This window comes from Propithecus coquereli, unplaced genomic scaffold, assembly GCF_000956105.1.
Source record: "Propithecus coquereli isolate 6110/MARCELLA unplaced genomic scaffold, Pcoq_1.0 Scaffold27, whole genome shotgun sequence".
Taxonomy (NCBI): Eukaryota; Metazoa; Chordata; class Mammalia; order Primates; family Indriidae; genus Propithecus; species Propithecus coquereli.
Window position 1 is genome coordinate 7818645 of NW_012148285.1, and position 11336 is coordinate 7829980.

The window sequence follows — 11336 nt, forward strand, 5'->3', positions numbered from 1 at the left end:
AGGGTCTCACTCTTGCTCAGGCTGGTCTTAAACTCTTGACCTTGAGCGATCCTCCCACCTCTGCCTCCCAGAGTGCTAGGATTATAGGTGTGAGCCACCACGCCCGGCCAGGTTAAAATATTTTTGAGTATTACAAGAGACTTTTAAGACAAATCATAGAAATGCTAAAGGTAAAGCAGTAGTTATATCATCATATATAAGAGAATGGAAGTGCAGATTTGATTATGTTTTCAAAATTTAAAGTTAATAGTGAGAATCACCCAAATAATTATACATCTGAGGGGAAAATGAAAATAGATTCCCTATCTCTTTCTATATGCTAAAATCAATTCAAGATGGATTAAGGACTTAAGTTTGAGGATAAAATATAGGTAATTTATCTTTCTTACCATGTTCCACAGGACACTATTATTATTCCAAAGATCTTTGTGAGGTGAGTTTATTTGACCACAAAGTATTTAAGTTGACTGAAGAGAGTTATGAGTTCTTTCTAGGTGATGGTGAGGATCCCCGATTTAGGTTGAGTGTTGCTTTTTATTCTTCCGGCAATAAATTGGATTTCACTAAACTATTCTACAACACATAAACTGTGCCTTTTAGACGGTTACCAGTATTTAACTTCCCTGAGTGTTTACTGGCAGTTTTACTTATCTTCCGTAAACATTCTCATGCAGAGGTTTTCCAGGTGAAGTATCGCTTCTCAGTGCCCTAAGTTTAATCAACTATCAAGTATATAATGTTAATGATTATCTCATGTTGTTTATGAATTTTAATCTAACAGTAGTTCACTTGAGCAGGCATTCTTCATTTCTATTGTATATTTTTAGCATTGCACAGCTGTGGTACAGCACCATGTCCTCAGATTACAAAGGAGTATTGTTTATAGTATGTTAAGTACATCTTAAAAATAGATGAGAAAAGACAACCCAAGAAAAGATAAGACATAATCAGGAATTTTTACAGATGAGGAAACATAAATTGCATAATAAGTATATGAAAAGATGGTATTAATTAGGGAAAGGCAAATTAAGACAGATATAATTCTGTATCCGAGTAGATTGCTAAAAATCAAATCTGGCAATACCAGAGTTTCAAGAGGATGTGGATTAGTGGTAACTCTTGCACGCTGCCTGTATGGATGTATTAATAACTTGGTAAAACTGCTTCAGAAAATTTGGTTGTCCTGAAAAGTTGAACTTGTATACCTTATCACCACTCAACAAACACACTCAAGAAATGCTTACACATAAGTATCTTGAGCCAAAAAGGTTCAAAACAGCAATCAATGTTAATGTAAGAACGGCAACAAAAACTAAAAATTACCCAAAGATCCTTCATAGATGACTAGATAAACAAATTTTGGTATATTGACGCAATGGATTATTACACTGCCATGAAAATAAGTTGTTATACACAACCACGTGGGTGAATTTTGGACATATACGTGAAGAAAGAAACAAGTATTAGAAAACTGTGTAGTTTGCTCAAAAACAAAATTAAACAGTATATTTGTTACATACAATATTTTTAATGAAACTACAAAAAGTAATAGAATTATAAACTCAAAATTTAGGATACGTTATATCAGGATGGCGAAGGAGGGACATAGGTAAATGCAAGTTATTAGCATTCTACCTTTTTGGTTGAGTGTGAGTGGTTGAAAGATCTCCAGTATATTATACTTCATAATTAATACGTATTACATGTCTTTTGTATGCATCAAATGTAGAGAGTTTTCCCACAAATCTTAATTTTCAGGGCTTTTCACTAGTTTGATCTTTTTCCAAAGGCCTTTAGAAGGACCATAGCAATACTGTGTTCACATGATGGGATGTTTTTTTAAGATTTACTAGAAGTAAGATATTTTAACTATTGCCATTTAAGTCTGCTGTCTTTCTTCACTTTGATTTCTTTTTTTGTGTCACTTGGCAGTAGAGTGGCTTCAGGCATTTTTGTGATTGGGGATACACTCAGTATGGGTTTAGTGGGATGTATGTGTGGTTCACAACCGTTTCTGGGCATAGGTAATATTGCCTGTCAGCCTGATTGTGATGGGAATGTGGTCCTTGATGCCCGGTACCGGAAATACGTGAGTGGTAGAAAAACAAGTTTGAAATGTATGAAGCCAGAAGGTACTCAGGAAAAAAATCTGTAATTACCAGATGTATAAACTTGTAAGTATTGGATTTAGTTCTCATAGATTTCCAGTCAAAGTAGAACTTTTCTCTTGTGAGAAATAATAACACAACACATATTTATTTTCTTTTTTGATAGGAATTCTGCCTTTGAAATAAACAAAAGAATGTTAGTGTTTACAGGGCACAAAGCTGTAGCAGTATCAACAAGAAGTGTGTCTTTAGGTGAAGCTGCTTATTTTATGCATCCTGATTACCAAACTAAATATATATATATTATTCACTAAGCTAGAGGAAAGATTTGCTTTGTCCATTCTCTGATGGAAATAACACAAAAATTATATTCATCAAAAGGCGATCAAATAATATGCAGTCATAGAGGAAAAGTAGAATTTCTATAGGTATATATCAGTAGGCCCTTAATGGAAGTATTATGCTGTTTTTCTGGATTTTGTGATGTTTACACATGTTAGGTTTTAAAAACTTGTAATTTGTTGTAATTTTTTTTCTAATTTTAAATATTCACCTCAACCTTCAGGTCTCACAAAACCTAAACTGTACTTGATCAAATGATATATTGAATAAAAAGAATCTAGTAAAAGAAAACTTCGAGTAAGAAAATAGATAACGGTAAATGAAAATATAGATAACTGGTCTATCATGTGTGAACATAATTCACTTTGTTTGCTTATGTTAGGCCTTTGATTGGCTTGTAATCTGGCAGCATTCTTTTAAACCATTTACTCACAGTTCAGATCAAAGGTGATGTGAATACTAAGGAATAAACACTAACATATTTTTCTCTGCTGTGTAGTAGATTCCTCTTAAATTATGAGAAATGATTAAGAATGAACTATTCTTTAAGATAAATTTAAAAATTGGGTTGTTTCTTTGAACTGGCATCATGTCATGTATCTTAGTGCTTGTTTTATACTCATGACTATTGGAAATTACTCCTGTAGCACCATTTGTTTTGGAGATTTGAAAATTAGGAAAGCTTAAAAAGGTACCACTATGTGTAGTAAAGGGAATATTTTATTGAAAGTTTTGTTTTTATGAAGAAGTGCAATTTAATCATTTCAAGCATTTAAACTATGGCCTATTTGGATGATTATATCAAAAGTGAATGGTTATAGCGCTGAGGTGATATAATAAAAAGTGGTCAAATAATTATCAGGCTTAGTATGAAGTAGAGGCTTATTAGCAGTATAAAATTTGAATTTATGTAGTTTAGGTTTATAGAAAAAAATTGGAATTATTTGTATGTTTTCAGTGACATGAAAATGGATATAATTTCCAATGAAGTGATTATCTAAATCTGGAGAGATAGTGTCAACATTATTTTAATATTGTAAATAAACAACTTCCCTGGAGAATTGGATTTAAATATGATATCTTAAATTCCAGGATATGAAAGATGGCAAGTCCAGATAAAAGTAAACGGAAGATATTAAAAGCCAAAAAAACAATGCCTACAAGTTGCCGGAAGCAAGCAGAGATGCTTAATAAGTCAAAGAATGTTGAAGCACTGAAAATAACAGCGATTGGGAGTAATGTTCCATATAGTAATCAGAATTTAAGTACTGGTGTCATAACTAGCAAATGTAGACATTCTGAAAACATTGCTTCTTCATTGGACTCTAACAAAAATTCAGTATTCCTACAGAAAAATAAAATATTCCCTCAGAATTTAATAAAACCAGTAGAAGAAATTGTGAATTCAGAGACAAGATTGGACTATGTTGCTGAACAAGTTGTGTGTCCAAGCAAAATAATAGATTCTCCCAGCAAACTCTTTATACAAGAGGCAAAAGTTTCACAAAACACTTCTGAAAATCATTTTGAATATCAGGCAAATGTAACAAGATCCTTTTTTGAACATGAAGGGGCTTGTAATCTAAACTCCATTTGCTCTCAACCTAGTATATTGAGTGATATAATTCAAATGCTAAAGTCTACAGGAACCAATACCTTGGATGATAAGAGAATTGACAAGATGGCTTCTCATTTAGAAACAAATTCCAATTCAGAGTCACATGATAAAAGGCAAAATGACAATATTTTAAGTTCCTACTCAAATTTTATGCCTGATGAGAAAACACCCATCTTGGTGAATTCGATCAATTCCAACACCTGTGCTGCTGATGTTTTGAAAAATGAAGACTCTAGTAGAACCTGTCATTCCAGCATTTCAAATTGTGAAAGTACAGACTCAAAGGGGCAGTCATCACCTGATGGTGATAACAACAGTAAGTGTATACTTACGCGTATTTTGGACAAATTAAAATAGTCACTTTGGGGAGATTTTAAAGTTTCAAATATACAAATAGGTAACGTACATATAGACAGGAAAAAAGTAAATGACAACAGTATTTCAGAGTATCTTATTCCTGAACCATTTTTGGTGGGGAGGGGGAAAGGTATCCACCATATCAAAAGGGAAGTTAATCCTGACAAAGAAGGAATCAATCTTTCTGTTTACAGTACCAAAAAAAAAAAATCAAAAGGTGGCTTATAGTGATTGTTTGGTTCATTTTATCTACATCTCTTATTTTGAAGTTTTATTTATTGGATTAAGAAGGAGGCTAGTTAAAAGAGAATGGGTTTTTGTTTTTTTTAGAGACGAGGTCTTGCTGTGTTGCCCAAGCTGGAATGTAGTGGCGTGATCACAGCTCACTGCAGCCTCCAACAACTTCTAAACTCAGTGATTCTCACACCTTGGCCTCCCAAAGTGCTGGGATTACAGGTGTGAGCCACAGCACCTGGCCAAGAGAGTGGATCTTTAAAAATTATTGTTGAACCCATTTCTTTCCATAGGAGTCACCCGTAAATCACATGCTAAGTATAAGATGACAGATAACAATATATACGCCTATACATATTTGTGTGTGTGGAGAGAGAGAGAGATTAATGGAAATACACAGTGATTAAAAAATGAAGTTTGGGGTTATAACATCATTAATATAGTAAAAGTAAATTTCATTAGAAGTAGGGTATTTAAGTCAAAACTGATTTGATAGGATAAATTTTGTGTTCTTGTCTAGGCTACAGAGCAATCATTTAACAAGATGAATTTAAGATTGCTTAAAAATAATACGATCACCTCTTAAAATTATGTAAGTCTGCCTAAGTTAACTGTTTATAAAAAATAATGTACATCTACTTATATAACTATAAATAGAGGATTAATTGATATAATTTATTACATTTTTATTGGGGTATGTGTGTGTATTAAATAAGATTGAAGGAGGAGTGTATCTGAGACCACAACCCTACCTAAGATATTCATTATTTGTTAAAGGAATAGTTTTTGGGAATATTCATGTGCAGTTACATATTCTAAAAATGCTACCATTGTCACATTTTAGTTTTTCCATTTGCTTAGAGGTTCTCTAAATTAGAGAATTCCTCTTATCTTTAATCTTTCCATCTCCCCAAGGCCATTATCAAAAGAAGAGGATGTTTTCAGAAAACAAAGAAAATGTTAAGCGCATGAAAACAGAGCAAATTAATGAAAATATTTGTGTAGCTCTGGAAAGGCAAACAGCATTGCTGGAACAGGTAAAATATTGGGGCTTAAATATTTGCTTCAAAAACTTATTTTTGACTGGTAAAAAATGGTAAAAAGTAACTGCTGTCCACAACGACAAAATATTGATGCCTTTCCCTTGATGCAAAGCTGGTGCGTGAAAACCAAATTAGCAGAAAGATCAGGGAAAGATAATTATGTACGTTTCCAAAACATCTCTAGTTTCTTGAAAGTGATCTCATGCAGAGTAACCTAGGAAATCATATGAAGGTACAGTCCTGTTGTAGGAATGGACTTTCAGTGTTACACTGGAATATCTCTGTGAGTCAGACACTGCTTGACCTTTAGCTTCGCTAAACAATCTGAGTTCTTTTGCACTAGTCATGGAGCTCTGTGATCTGCAGCTATATCTGATTGTAGACCTCATCACAGTTGACCACTACTTCATAGACTCAGACAACCCAGCAGTCCATTGCGAAGTCCTGCATTTAAATTTACTTGCCCTAATTTCCAAACTTGACACAGATAATCGTGTAAAGCAAATCTGACATTTTGCTTTACAACATCACTAAGCACACTTCTTACTTTCATTTTGGCCTCATTTCATCTCATTGTACTATAGTCTTAATACATGTTTGATCAATTCTGAGTTAATGTGTAATGAGCTTCAGTTCTACTAGAATGGCTGTAATCAGGACCTGTTTTGATAATCATGTTTTACTATTTCGCTATCACTACAATGTCACCACTACCAAAAGTCAGTATGTGGTAGATAAATGTCTTTCAGCTGTAATGGACCAGAATTTCCCAGTGCAAACTATCCTGCACACTGTTTCAGAAACACAAACACTACTGTTTTCTAAAACAGACCATTACAATTACATGGTTATATATCCTATGAATGTGTTCACTTTATAAAAGGAAATCTTTTTGAAAGACTCATGCAGAACCAGCTTAAAAGATGAGTCAATAGTTTTTCACTTTCTATCTCTTGATTTTCTTCCAGGAAGACCAAAAGAGACATAATAAAAAAGTAAATGTTCTATTGCTGGCAGAGAGGGGGTAGTAGAATTATCAATCTAGCCTGAGGCCAAGTTATCCAAGAAAAACTTTAGGGATTCCATCTACATCTTGTTCCTAGTGATTAGTAGCTGCATTAGGAAACAAATTCTGATAATGGACATACTATCTCTAAATAGCTGGCTTTTCTTCACGTGTTACAGTTCACGTCCAAACAATTCTCTCTCTAAACCCCATTTGTATGTTCACCTTGTTTGAATCTCACTGAGGTAGGGCTCCCCATTCTGAAATTGTTCTTCCCTCCTGAGAGTCCTAGAGCTGTTATGTCTTACCTTTTGTGGTTTCATAGGATCTTGGCCTAGTTCATTCCAGTTAAATTACTGAAGTGGAAGGGTTTTTCCTCTAAAGTCCAAGTTATTCACTTTAGCCACCATCTTATAAAGTTGGGACAGATAGGGGAGATACGTAAGTTTGTACCTTCTCCAAATTATAGTCTAGTCTGTTTGCTGTCTGCAAATTGAAATCTGGACTTCCATCCAACTCCATTATGTTGGGCACATTACCACTGGAAAAAATTTATGACATATTTGACGGAGGTTATTGTGTTTTCCTTCTCTATAAGGAGCATTACCATTAAATGAGAAAAAGTGTTCACTCTAACCAAAAGGAATCACTCCTTGGTGGACACTTAGTCCAAAGTAATCAAGTTTAAGGATCTCACTCTATCTGCATCACCAGGAGTACCTATTTAAGTTGTGGTTTCTTGAGCTAATAGTCAAAGACTGTTGTTTTAGGCTACTGTTTTCTCAGACTTACCTGATGAGAATCATTTGTAGTGCCTGTTAATTATACAACTTTCCAAGCCCCTTTCCTGAAAATTCGTTTGATAGATCCAGGATGGGACCTAGGAATTTGTGATTTTAACAAGTATCCCATGTGATTCTTCCTCACCAGGGAAGTTTGAAGAACACTGTAGAAAACAGTGTCTCCATGTTTAAAACATTTAGATATGTTTTTCAAGATTCATGTGGGTATGAGCTTCACATATTGACCCTAGCCAGTGAACTGACAAGCATGTGATGATCCATAAAACCCACACATGGGTAATAGATAATGGCTGTAGGTAAAAAAGTATGTGTTTCTGACCATTTGTTTACGTAATAATATATTTTTAGCACTTGTTTGATCAAATATTTAAAAGGTGTAAAAGTAAAAACGACAATCATGTCTAATAACATTGTGAAACCATGGAAGAAATGTTAGCGAAGCAGTATGGAAGAGATCAAGTAGACAACATTGAAGAGGAGAACAACTGGAAACAAGAAGGAAAAACCTGGAGAATAATGAAATAAAATTAAAGAATATAACTAATCAGGTGCTATCAGTATAAAAGAGCTTAACATAGAAACTATGTGTTCCAATTTTGAGCACCATGAAGCAAGCTATTAAGGGAAAAAGATATAAATATTACTAATAAATACCTTAAATGTATCATGATGGATGTCATTATTAAGAGCAGCAGACCTACCCTGTTATGAAGTTGCTATGGGAGGATACACAATGAGAGGAAAACTACAGTGAATGTTTCTGAATGAATGACCCAGCAGAGCTGTTCATGTCAGTGGGCATTGAGATTAATTATTCTTCCTGAAAACGGGCCACTCTGTTTTCAAGAAAACAGCCAGATAATGAAACACATTCATTTTTTATGAGATAGCTACTATAGTCTGTGAGAATAGCATGCATTATGCCGGGTAGCATTAGTCGCTACGTAATTGTCCCTGGCATGTTTCAATTTTAGCAATAAGAAAGCCACCTTCTAAAAACATGCAACTAATGGTGATTATATTGCATGTTTATTTCCCCTCATATCAATTCAGTGTTTTTTTTTATTTTATGGAGCTCTTTCACACATTACCTTATTGTGTTCTTATAAAAATCCTTTGAGTATCACTTGTTCAACAAACATTTATTGTATTATCTACCCATTTGTGGACAAGGAAGATGAAGCCCAGAGATGATATAACTTCCCAAAGGTCATATAGCTTGTTAATGGTATGGTCAAGGCTCAAATTTGTATAATTTGTTCCGTATCTATTACAGACCAACCAACAATTTTCATTGAGCTCTGGTTTTTAGATAAGTGGAGTTCCTTTTTATGAAACAGTAACTTTTAGTTAAGGTTATTAAAAAAATATAAATGGGACATAGTCTTTAAGTTATTCCTATAATGTATATTATGGAAATCAGCTGGCACTGTAGGAACTAAAATTTGTACTACGAGAATAAATTTAATTTCTAGCGTGTCTGCATATTTAAATATTGAATGTGTTCTGTGAATTTAATATTCAAGTTTTATAAAACTTATTGGTATGGTAATATAAACATACAAATATAAATAAAGTATGTTTTATTGGTTATAGTAAATCTAGAAAAGAACAAAGCTACTTTTAATAAGTAGAAAAGAAAATGACTTTTAAATTTGAAACGTGGGGTGTTTTGGTTTTTATTTTAAAATTCTAGGTCAGACATTTGATTCGACAGGAGATCTGTAGTATAAATTACAAACTATTTGATAATAAACTGAAAGAATTGAAGGAACGCATTGGGAAGACACAGTGCAGGAATAAACATGAAGCAATAGCTGAAGAACTCTTCGTAAGTTTCTAATTTCATGTGATTTTATTTGAGTCCTTTTAAAAACTAGAATTTGGTGATATCTTTCATATTAGGAAAGGAGACCCCAATCTGATTCCTGGCCACAGGCCTAATGTATGACTATACCATGGACAATAGAATTTATTATATCTTAGCAATATTGGCTCTTGAGAAATACTTTTAGAAATATTAGGCATTCTGTGTCAATTAAAAGACTTAATCCATAGGCAATTTCTCTTCGTTCTAAATATATCCTTTATTAGAGCTTATGGAACCTGTTTTCAAGCTTTTTTGGACTTTTTTGTTTTGTTTTACCCTTCTAGGGATACTTGCTGATTGGCATTTCTACGAACATTAATTTTATTGTGGACTAATTAGAAGTTTGAGGTTTTTATCTTCCATTCTTGAATATCATACAAGCATAAAATGTGGTTTAAATATTTTGCTTATATAAGAATTTCTCATTTGAGTAAATGTCTAAGTCTCACAAACTACTTTGGCAGATAATTTTCCCTCCATTTCTATATGATATATTATTTAGTACTCTGGTTTTATGTTTATTTGTTTTTCTCTTTTCCTTCTAGGCAAAAATAGCAAAACTTCAAAGACGTATTAAAACAGTAATATTATCTCAAAGGAATTGTTTGGAACCAAACATGTTATCCAGTAATACAACCTGTGAGGTTGGTATAAACACACAGGAATTTTAATAACCTAGTCTAACATTATATGTAGTTGAATTATAAGAAACGAATATATTTCTAAGTTAGGACAGAGGCTTAAAGGACAGTAAGTGTATACTTAGAATGTTCCCACGAATCTATCTCTGGTGAAGACACCCTTAAGTAGTAAATGCCACTTGTATTTCTTTAGTTAAGGAAGTAGGGGATTAGTGATTGCCTAGACTGTCTCCCTGCCGCCTTCATTTTATCATGGAAAGTATTAAACATACAGCAAAGTTGAAAGAATTTTGTAGTGAATACCTATATACTCAGCACCTAGAGTCTGCCTTTAATATTTTATTATACTTTTGTCATTTATCTGTCAATCTGTTCGCTCCCCCAAGCCATCTTATATTTGGTACACTCAAAATACTAATGTGTTTTGTATCAAAGTACGTGTTGAGAATATTATGTGTATATTATAATGGTTTAGTATGCATTAAGTTTTATTTAGTATGTTTGTATTTTTGAACAAAATTTAAATGTAATCTCCAGTGTACATTCACTGAATTTCTTAATGTCTTTAGTAGGCTTTGGTATCAGATTTATACTAGCCCCAGTAAATGAATTGGGAAGCACTTTCTTTTCTGTTTTCTGAATGTTTGTGTGAGATTTTTATTACTTTTGTATATATTGGTAGAATCTACTTCAGAAAACTGTGCAAAGGAGCTTTCTTCGTAGACAGATTTTGACTTGAAATTTCAGGCTGGGAGCGGTGGCTCTTCTCTGTAATCCCAGCACTTTGGGAGGCTGAGGCAGGAGGATCCCTTGAGGCCAGGAGTTTGAGACCAGCCTGGACAATATAGTGATACCCTGTCACTACAAAAGATAAAAAATTAGCCAGGCATGTTGGTGTATACCTGTAGTCCTAGCTACTCAGGAGACTGAGCCAGGAGGATCATTTGAGCCTGGGAGTTGGAGGTTGCAGTGAGCTGTGATCACACCACTGAACTTCATTCTGGCTGACAGCAAGACCCTGTCTCAATAAAAAATAAAAAATTCAACTCTTTAATAGGTATAGGGCAATTTAAATTTTCTTTTTCATCTTGTATTAGTTTTGTACGTTATCTTTGCGAGGAATTTGTCCATTTTATCTAAATTATTGAATTTGTTAACATAAAGTAATTCATAAAATTCCCTTATGCTTTTATTGTTTATAATTCTATAGTGAGAAACTGTACTGCATTTCTGATATGGTTAATCTATGGGTTTTAAAAAAATTGATCTTGGTAAAGTTTTATTCTCTCATTTTGCCTCTTTTATATTTCTTTT

General features: G+C 33.5%; 1 protein-coding gene across 1 annotated transcript in view; it reads left to right on the plus strand.

Moving 5' to 3' along the window:
• The first annotated feature begins 3552 nt into the window (after positions 1-3552).
• ATF7IP2 (activating transcription factor 7 interacting protein 2) overlaps positions 3553-11336 on the plus strand; it is a 36275-nt gene continuing 28491 nt past the window's right edge. Inside the window, exons 1-4 of the mRNA XM_012647607.1 lie at positions 3553-4384; positions 5575-5696; positions 9208-9342; positions 9927-10025. Coding sequence (XP_012503061.1) covers positions 3553-4384; positions 5575-5696; positions 9208-9342; positions 9927-10025 — 1188 coding nt within the window. The remainder of the gene's footprint in view (positions 4385-5574; positions 5697-9207; positions 9343-9926; positions 10026-11336) is intronic.